This window comes from Parambassis ranga, chromosome 15 (genome assembly GCF_900634625.1).
Source record: "Parambassis ranga chromosome 15, fParRan2.1, whole genome shotgun sequence".
Lineage (NCBI taxonomy): Eukaryota > Metazoa > Chordata > Actinopteri > Ambassidae > Parambassis > Parambassis ranga.
Genome location: NC_041035.1, coordinates 17,610,938 through 17,623,730, shown reverse-complemented (window position 1 = coordinate 17,623,730; position 12,793 = coordinate 17,610,938). Strand labels below are relative to the sequence as shown.

Genomic DNA, 12,793 nt, shown 5'->3' with positions numbered 1-12,793 from the left:
CTCTGTGTCTGGAAAACACTTATCTTGGAACATTTTATTCTTCTTTTCATTCACTGACAGGAAAACAAACAAAAAAATCAATGTTACCTCATTTGTTTCACCTCATTGTTGCCACCTAGTGTGGCTTCAGGCACTGTTTTATTATTATTATATGTAGTGTTGATATTTCTTATTATTTCAAAAAGTTACTTCAAAACTACAAATCTCCATTTTGCTGTTTACTCTATAAAGCAGAGGATTTTTTGAAGCTTTAGCTAACACAACTATGTCACAAACATAATTTGTTTTCAGCGTATCATAAAGCAAAGAAGACATTTCGTAACCATGACAGGAGCTAATGTATGTCCGAGTGTGATGTGATGTGTGTGTGTGTGTGTTGGTGGACTCCTGGCCTACATACAGCAGCCTAATAGTTTGTCTCATCTCTGCAGTGTTTGACGATGGTGATGAGAAGACCCTGAGGCGTTCCTCTCTTTGCCTGAAAGGAGCGCGTCACTTTGCAGAGAGTGAGGCAAGTATAGCACTGTCCTGCAGTTTTATAACAGCTTCATCTCAGCTAAGCAGGAAAACTATGCTCATTTGGGATTTATATGTATGTATATATATAAATGTATGTATTCCCTACAAACAGTCTCCTTTGGGCGTACATTTATACACTGCTTTAGAATGGGTTCATGTTGGAATTTAGAAGTTATGCTGTGAAATATTTCCAGGAAAAATGCAAATGATACTGCAGCAAGGCCGTCAAGTATAAACCATGTCTCCTTTGCTGAGTGAATCCATTTGTAACTGATAAAATCCCATGAAGAGAATTCAAGGTGTAATGCTGTGTAAATCCGTCTGTCAAAGTGACACCGAGGCTCTTTGGTGTTGTCTCCTCTGCAGACACTCGACAGACTCCCTCTCACCAACCCAGAGCACTTTGGCACACCTGTCATCGGCAAGAAGGGCAACCGCGGCCGCCGATCAAACCCAATGTAAGTACTGTCCTCTGCCTTTTTATGCCCTGCAGGGCTCATAGCAAACTTAATATATTTGAGGTCTGTGGTACTGGTGGAGAGGGATTTTCTGTACCGATCTACAGTCATCAGGAGCAGGCTCTCCCATTCTGAGTATGCTGACAGCAGTTGAAATGAAAGATTTACTCTCATCTCCATCTCCTCATAAAGAGCCCCCGAGGCCTGGAAGAGGAGAGCGTACTCGCCTCCTCCAGCTCCTTAATCATGCTGGGCCCCTGTGTGTGCATGCATGCTGGAACGGCAGCATGAGTATGGCACGGTTCTGCTCAATGTTATCTTCGTTTTCTCTACTCTTTTGACTCAAATGTTCCAGTGGGTGTTTCATGCTCTAATGTGCCTGCTCCTGTGAGACAGCAGGGTTTTCATTTGGGAATAGGAACTGCTGAGGGTTCTTTGGTGCTGGCTATGATTGTGCCTCCTCTGTGTTATAAAGAGGACATTTGGCTACATTATCTTTTTCTCCGACACCCCCTGCAGTGGCCAAAAAAGAAAAGTCAATATTACTCCAAACGTTGATGCAATATTGACTCAAAAGGTCCCAGCGGCACTTTAGCACCTTGGACTTGTTGTCTCCTCATGTACTAATTGTATTTCAACTCATGAATTACAGGGATTAGCATTATAGTAGAGATTGGGATTACTGAAAAGCAAAGAAGCAGGGATGTTCTGGCCTTAATATATATAATTATCTGTCACCTGAATATGCATTGGCTGTGGGAGCACAGAGACTTTGGCATTTGGCCCAAAATGCTCAAGTAATTGAGCGTTCAAGGAGATAATACAGTTCTCTCATGTGTATCCTAAATGTGCAGTCATAGCTAGCTGCCTATTAGCTTAGCACACAGTTCTTCCTGATGACAGTATGCATGATCAGCTGACTTAAACAGTGACCATGCTACATTAATTGACCAATAATTAGGAAGAGTAAAGCTGCTTGTTTGGAAAGCTAAGCCAACCCTCCTACTGTTGGGATAAGTGTGTTTGGTCTACGGTGCCTTTTTTGTGGTAAAGCAATAAAAGAATGGCAACTTTCAAACATACTTTCAACAAGAGTCATTATATGTTTAATAAACACTGCAATTGAGCAGTTAGAGTGCTTTGTTTCTGACGTTGATTCACAGCTTAGTTGTTTTTGTTGTTGTAGTACTTGTAGCAGCCGGGCTGATTTACTGCTTGTGAGTCGTGCCAGATACTTTTTTTTTTGGTGTGTATATACATGGAGTTGTGCTCAGAGCTGGCCTAGTGAGGCAGAAAAGAGGATAGAGGATGTGTTTGCCTACTGGTGCTGCTTTCATGATCACTCAGAGACATGGCTGTCTGTCTGCTGGCCGCAGTCAGGGCTCTGCCTCAGCATCAGGAAGACTGGCAGACTGCAGAGAGTGAGCCGGCTCGTCAATACACTGATCCTAATGAGTGAGCTCATCAGCAGAGCGAGCCCTGTGTCTCACTGTGCTACATAATGATAAGACTACAAGGTTCACAGAGGGTTTGTTGTGCCATGGAGATGCTTTTCCAGCTGAACAGCAGTTAAATGTAAAGATATCCTTTGTCTGCCTTTTACCAAGAGACCCACACTTTTCAGCTCATTAATATACATAATGAACATGCTATGTGGAGCCATTCATGACGGTTTTCCTCATTTTATACAGCACCACTGTTCTTTGTGTACAAAGGAGGATAAGTTGGTTTCTGGAAACAAACTATTTTACTGACATGGAGGTGTTTTCTGCAAAAGTGAATACATTACTCTGAAGCAGTGGAGTTGTCAGTAGGCTGTTTTTTATTATCGAAACATATAAAAAAAGTGTTTCTGGACATCTGTATGGCCACTGTACCTTTCTGTGGTGTTGAGCAAACTGTTATCTTCCTTCCCATAGCCAAGAGGAGGAATTGTCATCCTCCTCCAGTGAAGAAGAGGAGAGCGATCAGCGGCAGAATGAAGATCTGTTTGGCAAGGTGGTGTGTGTGGAGGGGGTTGCCACAGGGGACAAGAAGAAGACTACGTGGTATCCTGCGCTGGTGAGCTCATAGTTTCCCTTCCCTTTTGCTTCATCACTGTAAGGAAACAGGCAACACTGCTGCTGGTCTTCCTGCACAGTCACAACATTGTGCCATTTCATCAAAATGCCTCCTTATGTAACCTCAGCGCTCAGCAGGATTATGTTATTACATTAGTATTTACTTACCATGAAATGTTGTAATATGCATGTTGTTGCAGATGATTTCTGTTTGCAGTAGTGCCAGACTACTTTAGAGTTTCAGGAAATAAAACCCTCTTTTTATTCTGAAAGGAAAAAATATGACGTGCACCAACGCATCATGAACATCAGTGTTTTCAGTCTTTTTCAATCCAATTCTTTACACCCTCACTTAACTCTCAATTACTGTTAGCACACAATGAAATGGTGACAGGCCTTGTTTGTTTGCCTAAGCATTACAAGTAGAGCAGGGAGACCGGCAGAGGGTGGGGAAAGCTGTCCCTTTAACTATGTAGTCAGCAGCGCCCCGCCTCCAGGACGCCTGTTGTTCTTGGCTGGCTGTTGACTGAGCTCCATGCTGCCTCCTTGTGTCAGTTCAGAGAAGCACATCACACAGCTGCCTGTCAGTGTTTACGCTGTGGCCGTATGGCAGAGGGGTGGAGTAGTACACTGGTAGATGTCTCATGCAACAGAGAAAGCGTTGCTCTGTGCTGTCGAGGGGTCTAGTTAAACATAAAGTTGGAAGAAACAAGTCTGCATATGTCAGCAGGGTGTTTGCATTGACACCACAGTAATATGTGTCACAGGACAAAATGCTATCACAGACCAAATGTGAGTCATAGTGTAAAAAAACATCCACCCTGTAAGCCAAGAGCCGAAGCAAGCAGGCAGAGCCATGGAGGAAATAAGATCTCTGTAATGGCAGTGCTGCTTCCTCTGGGTTCGACCCTGGCAGTGAAGCAGCTCTCACTGTTGTGCTTATTAACTCCAGCCAGCAGCAGCAGCAGCACTGGCTACTACACAGTACACACCCCACACTCATCTTTCTTCATGACTCCTGCTGGTTTGTTTCATAAGCAGCATGTTTTGTAATCAATCAATAGTGTGGCCTTTTCCTACTACTTCAGTCACACTCACCCTTCTGACACCCATTTTCTCTTTACTGTCACACACACACAGACACAGAGTACTGCTTCATCTGACCTTTTGACTGTCTCTTGTTTCTGTGCAACAAGGTCATCTCTCCAGACTGCCACGAAGACATGACGGTGAAGAAGGACAACATCTTCGTCCGCTCTTTCAAGGATGGAAAATTGTGAGTCATTAATAATGTGCCGAAAGACACATTTGAACCACGTTGCGTCAATCTGGGTTACTCAAATGATTATTAGCATCATCCTGATGTAATGACTGATTAATGCGTTCAGCTACTTGTGTATTAATATACATAAGAGTAAACAAAGGTCATTAATCCAAAAAGACATACATTGTTCATATACAACATTCACACATGTTTGTTTTTATTGTGATGTAGTTTTGTCTGATCTTCATCTTGTGTAATTAAAAAGGATGAACTGGAGTTAAAGAAATATCAGCTCAGCTTTTGAAACCTCTCAGCAGGATGCTGTGTGCCTGCCATGGCCGTGCTGGGCTGTTGTTTTATTTGTCCTAAAGGCTGTAAGTTACTGTAGGTGGTGTAGCTTCCCTGCAGCCTGCCTGCCGTCGGCATGCAACCACACATGCGGGTTGTTTTGTCTGTTGAAAAGAGAAAGTAGAAGTCCTGCACTCAGCCTGTGGGTTGTTACTGCAGTCTTTCTGTATGTGGGTAGAAGCAGCCCCCACTCAACATAAATGAATCTGCTGTTTGCTACTTTTCTGTCTGTTTGAATTCCACTGATGACAGAGCAGCCTTGATGCGTTTTGTAGTAGATATCCTGTGTAAGTCATCAGCGTGACCCCCTAATCTGCCGCTGAAGAAGCACGGGAAGTCTTATCACTTGTACTTTGGCTAATAGTCAGGTGAAGGGCTGAGCTGATTATAGAGATAAGAAATGATAAATCAGTGCAAAAGTGGAAGTCATACACTTGTGAACTACTTCCTCTCTGACCAGGGTGCCTTTTGATGGATTTTCTTACAAATACTATCATCATGTTTTTTCTCTCTGTTTGTTTTGAATTGTGATTTCACTAAAATGAACAGGAGTGGGTGAAAGAAACAGCAATGTAAGAAGTTAGAAAATCGGTCGTTGTTAATGAGATTTTTAGGTTTGTTTTCCTCCAATAGTTTCTGCGTTTGTGTGGATGGAATAACAAATAGAAAGTGTGTATCATAATTGTTCTGCGTGTATGTGTGGTGAAGCATGTCTCCTTTTGTTTGATCGCAGGCTTTTGAAGGAAGATTTATGTGATTCCGAGATGGAACAAAACATTTTAAGTTAATCATTTAATTATTGCTGAGATCTCATCCTCTTCTTGTTAATGCTACAGTGCTACATCTTTTCCGACTGTACTTTGTTTTTTCCATACACACACTTTTCATAGTTTGTTATTCTGCTTTTATTTATAGTGGCTGCTATTATCTGGTTATTCTAACTTGCTGCTCTCAGTGTGATTTGTTTTTTTTAAAGTGAGGTCACATCCATAAGGTATGTGACCTCTGCAGCACAGTGCCGGGGTCAGTGTGTTCACTTTCCTCCAGAGGGTTGGGTATTGTTACTGATAACCATTGGCTGGCCCTTCAAAAACAATGGCTTTGGAAAATATTTTCAAGGGAAAACAAGGTCACATCCAGAGGGGAGAGTGGCTGAGGAGGTTTTCACAAAGTGGCTATTCTTACTTCAGATCTGGTTTCTGTAGTGACAGTAAAAATAGACGCCATTCTTTGTGTCTACTGATTTTCTTTTTCTTGGTCTGTATAATATTGGCATACGTGGAAAATGAAAGTTTAATCATCACAAGTGTGTTTTTACCCTAAGATAAACAAAACTGAGCTGCAGAATTAATAATGAGTGCAGCTGGTACATTGGCAATCCTCTGAGGACGAAGCTTGCAGACTTTGATGATCCACTGACTTTTCTCATCAGGTGGACATATGTAGTTCTGCTACATACTTTCATAGGCACAAGAGGATTAAATGTGATATTCTGATGCTGTACAGCACCTGTCAGGTCAGAATTTATACATTGTACAGAAACTAGACCCTCAAAAATAAAAGGACGGCCCCACCTGGACCTCTTCTTTAGTGACAACAAATGCTAACCTATGACATATTAAGTGGCTGTAGCTGATCAATAAAATGAGATTAGTATTGAGCTATAATTGCTGCTGAGTCTGATGCTGTGTTGCTGGGAACACCCAAGCTGATTCGCCACAACATGCTGGAAGAATGCTGCTACCCATTTTAATATGTGATGCATTGTTGCAAGGTTAAAGTTGCACTTTATCATCTTTATGACAAAATCCAACTTTCTTGAGTTCATTTGCTTCTTTACAAAGTGGATCATAAACTAATTTGTTGTCACTGTTGACTAACCATCTGAAACTTGGGCGTGTTCCAGTTCAAAATTCCTCCAGGAAACTGGAACATTTCTGCTTCCTAATTTAAATGGAACAAGCCACTACAAGAGCATCATACTGCTGCAAGCACAACTGTGGCTTCTTCAGTGTTGTTTGTGTTTTTTTTGGCTGGTAAAATATTTGTCAGGAATTCCACATGATCACTTTCTCTATATTTTAATGCTGAGGTTAGTTTAGTATGTTTAATGACTCACCAGTGTCACTATCTAAGATATGTTGTATTGTTATCTTTTCTACAGTAAGGGATCTTTTATCTGTTTAAACTTGCTTCTGTAAAATTTCACTCCATGACAAATGTAGTCCGTAGATCAGCTCAGCTGCTTACAGATACTGCAGCAAATCGTCACTTGCACACCAGCCAAGCTTCTGACTGCTTTCTGCTTGCAAGCTTCACTGATCCATCTATCTGCCAAATCACCAACACTTTGCCCAGCTGCTGCTGGAGACATTCTGAGAAAGTAGCTGTGAATGCAGTTGAGTCTGTTCAGGATTTAATGCTGTGATTGGACTGTAAGGTTAGGAATTTATGGAGCAGTTTTTCTTCTGTCAGTGTTTCAATTAACAAGACCATAGGGGGAGTACTTTTAGCTGTTTTTTTCAGTTCACACTTTAATCAGTGTTGCTTTGTTTTGCAGTTACATGGTGCTGCGGAAGGACGTCCGCGAGATGAACAGCGACTGTCCTCCAAAAGCTGACGCAGGGCTCAAACCAGGTGGGTTTAAAGCAACGCTTTAAGGAGTAAATTTAACGGAACATAGTCCCCAACATCTGTGTCGATACACTTGGCAGAAAATGCTCACAGAGTGGGTTGCAGTGAGGCAGATGGAAGAAAGAGAAGTTTTGTTTTTGTTCTAAGGATGGCAGAGAGAGTGGAGAGCTCCTGTCACTGTCGAGTCTATTTTTATTTGAAGTCCTAACCAGGCTTTTTATATAGTGCCCCCGTTTTTCTGCTGCAGAGCTCCAGCTCTCTCATAATTACAGTGAGGGAAACAGCTTTGTACTATCCCCGTCTTGGTATTCACAGGTGGTTGACTCACAACTGTGGTATTTTCTGTGTTATGAGAGCGTAAAAAAAAAGCATCTGCCAAGGTGGTTAGATGCTACTTAAAGCCCACCTGTGACACTAGCTGAATGCTTTTTCTGCTCTGCGTCACTGCAGATACTGACACATTCTCATGTTGCTGTCTTTTGTCTGTTTATATTGTTGTCATCTTCTCTGGCTCTATTTTTAAATGATCATTTTTTTTGCGTTTAGAACCCTTATTTAGGGTGCTCTAGTTTCATGTTAGTGTCTGACAGCATGCTGCTCTGTACTAGATTACAGAAACAGGGAGTGACAATCAGTCCAGAGTGGCTGTGGTTAATATGTTTTCTGTATGTGTATGACAGCGCTGGATGCAGCCTTGGAGTTCCAGCAGCAGCTGATCATTCCCAGCACCTGGAAGACAGAAGTGAAAGAGGAAAGTTCTAGCAGCGAGGAGGATGAAGAGGATGATGAGGAGGAACAGGAAGAAGATGCCACTGGTGAAGAGGAGGAGGTAGAGGCAGGAACTGCATGCACACTCTTAACCCCCACAACTTCCAAAGAAAAAATGTTTTTTTTTTTTTTTTTTTTTTTAACAACTGTCTTGTTTCCTGTCTGCAGGAGGAGGTGGAGCTGTACCCAGAGGAGAGGGAGAACTTTCTGCAGCAACTGTACAAGTTCATGGAAGACAGAGGTGAGTCGGTGGGGGGAAGCAAAATTGATTTTTAGTGAACATGCAGCCATTTTAAAACATCGCTTTTGGCGTGTTCACGCTAGTACAGGTTTAAAATTCATAGACATTAGTAACCTTTGTAACAGACATTGTGGGATTTTGCGGTAGTGCTCCCTCTTGACCTTAAAAGATCACAAAAAGTGATTGAAAATGAATTCCATTCACTTGTGTTATCTCATCTTCAGGAACTCCTATCAACAAGCGGCCTGTTCTGGGCTACAGGAACCTGAACCTCTTTAAGCTTTACAGGCTGGTGCACAAACTGGGAGGCTTTGACAATGTGAGTGCCACTTTGACTCAGCTCACGTTGTCGTGTCGTTTTCATTCGATGCTCGTTTGATGCTGACTGACTTTGCTTCTCATCTGTGTTCGTTTCTGAGCAGATTGAAAGCGGCTCTGTTTGGAAACAAGTCTATCAAGATCTGGGAATCCCTGTGCTCAACTCGGCCGCTGGCTACAATGTCAAATGTGCTTACCGCAAGTACGTACACACACAACCCTCTACAGCTCTAAAGCCTATGAAATGCAGTTTTTCTCTCTGCTCAGTCGTTTCTCGCGAACACAGACAGTTTTCTACTTTTCTGCTTGTTGCCTCTTTCCCTCTCCCTCCCCTCTACAGTAATGAGGTTTAAAGCCATTGCAGGAGCACTGTAATTAAACATGTTGTCTACTTGTCATCTTACAGGTATTTGTATGGTTTCGAAGAATATTGCACGTCCACCGCTATCACATTCAGGATGGACCTCCCTTTGAAGCAGGGACCCAAAGGGGAGGTGAAGTCTGAGGAAGGAGGAGGACCCGCTCCCACATCATCCGGCTCAGAAGAGCAGAAAACCCAGGGGGATGAGGAACCTTGCAATGCACAGCCCCTAGTCTGCAAGGTGCCTTCTTCTTCTCAAAACTCAGACGGCACATTTGCTTTAAATTATTGTCTTGAGACATCCTGCATTTCTCGTACTAAAAAAAAAAATCCTCTCCCACAGGATGAAAAACCTGATTTGACCCAAAACAAAATGGAGTCCGAACCATCAAAAACCGAGGAAAAGGAGAGCGGAGATGAAGACGATGGGCCCCCCAAAGGCAACCTGGATGAAGGCTCATCAATGGGTCACCTGGGAGCCGACAACATGAAGCAGGAGCAGGATGAGGAGCAGGAGAGCAAGGACAACTCTGGGTAGGTGGCCTGATCAGATGGTCCCTCCACCACGGTGGTTTAATAAAAAAAACACTCCTCATGGCACAAACACGAGCGCCATGCCGGGTCCGTACATGGTGAAACTGTTCAATATTTAACAGCTTCACCAGACAAAAGGACCTGCTGTTTTCACTTTCCTTGGTGGCAGTAGAGAGACCATTAGCAGATGAGGAGCAGCGATCCTTCTGACCTTATTGACACTAATACTCACAGTATACCCACAATCCACCTCTGCCTGCTAATCAGAGGGCAGGGGGTGTGTCTCCTCTCTCCTCTCTCTATCTCTCCTCTGACTAAGCTCTTACCCACTGCCCTCTGTCCTATTATTATTTCTCCTGGCTTAGTCGGCATCAGCTGGCAGAGACATCTTAGAGCACCAAAGCTTGACTGCTACCTTTCACCTGGCATGTCATGCAGTGCTCTCTCTCTCTCTCTCTCTCCTTCTTTCTTTCTCGCTGGGATTGTGTGGCCATAGCGAGCCTCCCTCACTCAACATGGCTTCTGCCCTTTCCTGATATCTCTGTCTCTCTGCTCCTGCCTCTCTTTCTGTCCTTTCTCTCATTTTTTTTGGCTTTTGATGTTCAGCCTTATTAAATGTTCCATGTGTGTGAGTGTTGTCACTGATGCATTAACCCTCCTGTTGTAAGATGGTGTGCTTTAGAGGGAACTTGTGCTTCGGTAGCTTTGTTCTGGGTAGCAGTGTCGTTTGGTCTCAGTAGGTGCACTTCTAAGTAGCTGTAGTATTTCAGGATTGCTTAAACTCCTCAGTGTCGTTCTCTGTGCAGTTTTTATCACCTGTTGCCGCGGGGCACACTACGGTATGATTGTGCTGATTACCATCTTATAAGTGACTTTATGACAGCTTCCTGATCCTTTGGCTTTGTCACACTGAGTGCTGCTCACAGATTATGTGGTAGTGTGAGGTTTTACAGATTCACTCGGATCGGATCTGAGCTCTTCTCTGAAACCTTTTTGATGTTTACAGCCTGTAATCTGGATGAGACCTGTGGTGTGTGAGCATCCCATTTTCATTCTGGCAGCAGAGACTGTTTGAAGCCAGTGAATCCTGGTTTTCTATCAGCCTAAGTGGGAGAATTATGATTTAGTAAATAATTATACAGTGGCAAAGTTTTATGCAGTGATATGCACACTGCCACACTGCCTTCCATTTACACTTTTAGTTTAATTGCAGCTTCATAATACTGCTGTGACCCAATGTGTGCTTTGGATAATTTGTTAAAGACTGCATAATTACTTCTACTGCATTTAATGTGAAAGATGTGAAAACTAATGAAACTACAGATGAACATCTTCAGAACTTCTTCAAATAGTTTATAATGATTTTCAGTCATCCGGGTCATTTTAGATGTTTCACTGCTTCTCCGAGCTGCTTGGAGGAGACTGTTAGAGCTCCTCAGGGAGCTCCAACAGGACCGATGACTGTGTTTTCATCAATTGGCTACTTCTTCTTTATTTTTTTAAATCTCTCAACATATTAACCCAGTGTGGCCCTTACCTTTGGGTGGCAACAGTTTCTTCTTTGCAACTTGTTGAAAAGATATCAGTCAGTAGTGGAGCACACATGCTCTGAACATGAGCGCTTGTGATGGACTTTGTTGAGGTCTGTGTCGTAGATGTTCTTTGTGGCAGTGGACCCAAAGTTTGGATCTTACGGCCGTGCTTCCTCTCAGTGCTGTAGTTGCTGCTCCGCCTGCTAAGCTGTTGCTTTGCTGCCGTGCTAACCTGCCCCTGTGGCCTTTTGTGCCATCCCTGCACTACCCGTATACTCCCCCCCGCCCCCCACCCCCAGCTTCAATATCTCCTGTTTCCCACTAGCTCCTTCTTGTGGCTGCTTTGTTTCTTACAGTGCGTGTACATGTGTGAATGAGAACCCCCGAGTGTTTTATGTGTGGATGTAGGGGTAGAGAGCATAACAGTAGAGTTATTTCCCATTATCATTGACTTTTTTGAAAGAATGTTTTACTTGCTGAAATACTCCATGTACTGTTAATGATGCAGTTGTTTACCCTGCAGTTTGTTGAAGGATACACTGGACTAGAGTTAAGGCAGAACTAAAGGGGAAGCTCATGTTTCTTTACAGATGAGGCCCTACTGTTGTAATGGAAGAGGGTAGGCTAAGGGTGGAGCAAATAATTTAGAGACTCCTACAGTAGTAGTAGCAGCAGGCAGGGAGGGGGAGGGTGGGTGGGCTGTGAATTGGGTTATGTGGTGTTCCACGGGGGAGCCTAGGCCAGGAAGTGCTGAACTGTTTTTCTTGCAGGGATGACAGCAGTCAGGAGGGGGAGGAAGGGGAGGGTTTGAGTGTTACCCCCCGGGGATGAAGGTGCAGGTGAGGTATGGGCGAGGCCGCAATCTGAAGACGTACGAGGCCACTGTGAAAGAGGCAGACGTGGAGGGGGGAGAGGTGCTCTACCTGGTGCACTACTGTGGCTGGAACGTCAGGTAAGACAGAACCTGGGGAGAAATCACTTACAACGTCTCTATATCCACCCTAAAAATATTTTTTAAAAAAAATTAAAATTCACGGGATCACTGCTACATGGGTGTCCCCTGCAGTAATACATCCTACCTCACAGTTCATCTAAACCAGTCCCATGGTCAGTACTCTGATTATGGAGAGCACTGGGCCATCTAGTGGCAGAAACAGAACTGAGTATTGGGCTGATGTGGATCACTCCTCTCAGCTTCCTCACTCAGTTTTGACTGAATCCCCTGTCTGTCTGTCCCCCAGCTGTCTGTCTCTAAATGAAATCCGCAGACAGGCTGAATTCTAACCAGTTTAACTCCAGTGGTTTTTGATTAAACAATCTCCAGTTTCTACAGTGTGATTTTTTTTGCTTCTGTTTTGGATCTCTGACTGGCCAACCAAAGTGCTGCTACACTCACCTCTACCTCTCAACCCTCTCCCCCCCTCCCCAGTGGGTCAGGGTTAATGCAGTGTTAAGTAGAGTGTTAGGGTACCATGACACAGTGGTTAACTAGTGCAATCAGCATTTCATTGTCTCAATGTTGTTGTGTGGTCCTCTAGCACTCTATAAAAAGACAGTGGGATGTTCTCTGCATTGTGTCTGTTGTGTGTGATGTGAAACTTTTTCATAACCCCCTCCTCCCCTTCATACGACCCAAGTACCCCCCCTTGGTACTGTTGGATATCTGTTGATTATGATTTGTGTGGTGGTTGGTGTTAATATTGTTTCTTTCTTCATCGTGAAGGTTTGTCTTTTTCCACATAACACCATGGGATTT

General features: G+C 43.5%; 1 protein-coding gene across 1 annotated transcript in view; it reads left to right on the top strand.

The window, feature by feature from the left end:
• arid4b (AT-rich interaction domain 4B) overlaps positions 1-12,793 on the top strand; it is a 33,025-nt gene that overhangs the window by 15,051 nt on the left and 5,181 nt on the right. Inside the window, 13 exon segments of the mRNA XM_028422998.1 lie at positions 432-511; positions 886-977; positions 2,897-3,038; positions 4,234-4,313; positions 7,210-7,286; positions 7,964-8,112; positions 8,220-8,292; positions 8,517-8,611; positions 8,715-8,812; positions 9,017-9,212; positions 9,315-9,505; positions 11,808-11,839; positions 11,842-11,989. Coding sequence (XP_028278799.1) covers positions 432-511; positions 886-977; positions 2,897-3,038; positions 4,234-4,313; positions 7,210-7,286; positions 7,964-8,112; positions 8,220-8,292; positions 8,517-8,611; positions 8,715-8,812; positions 9,017-9,212; positions 9,315-9,505; positions 11,808-11,839; positions 11,842-11,989 — 1,453 coding nt within the window.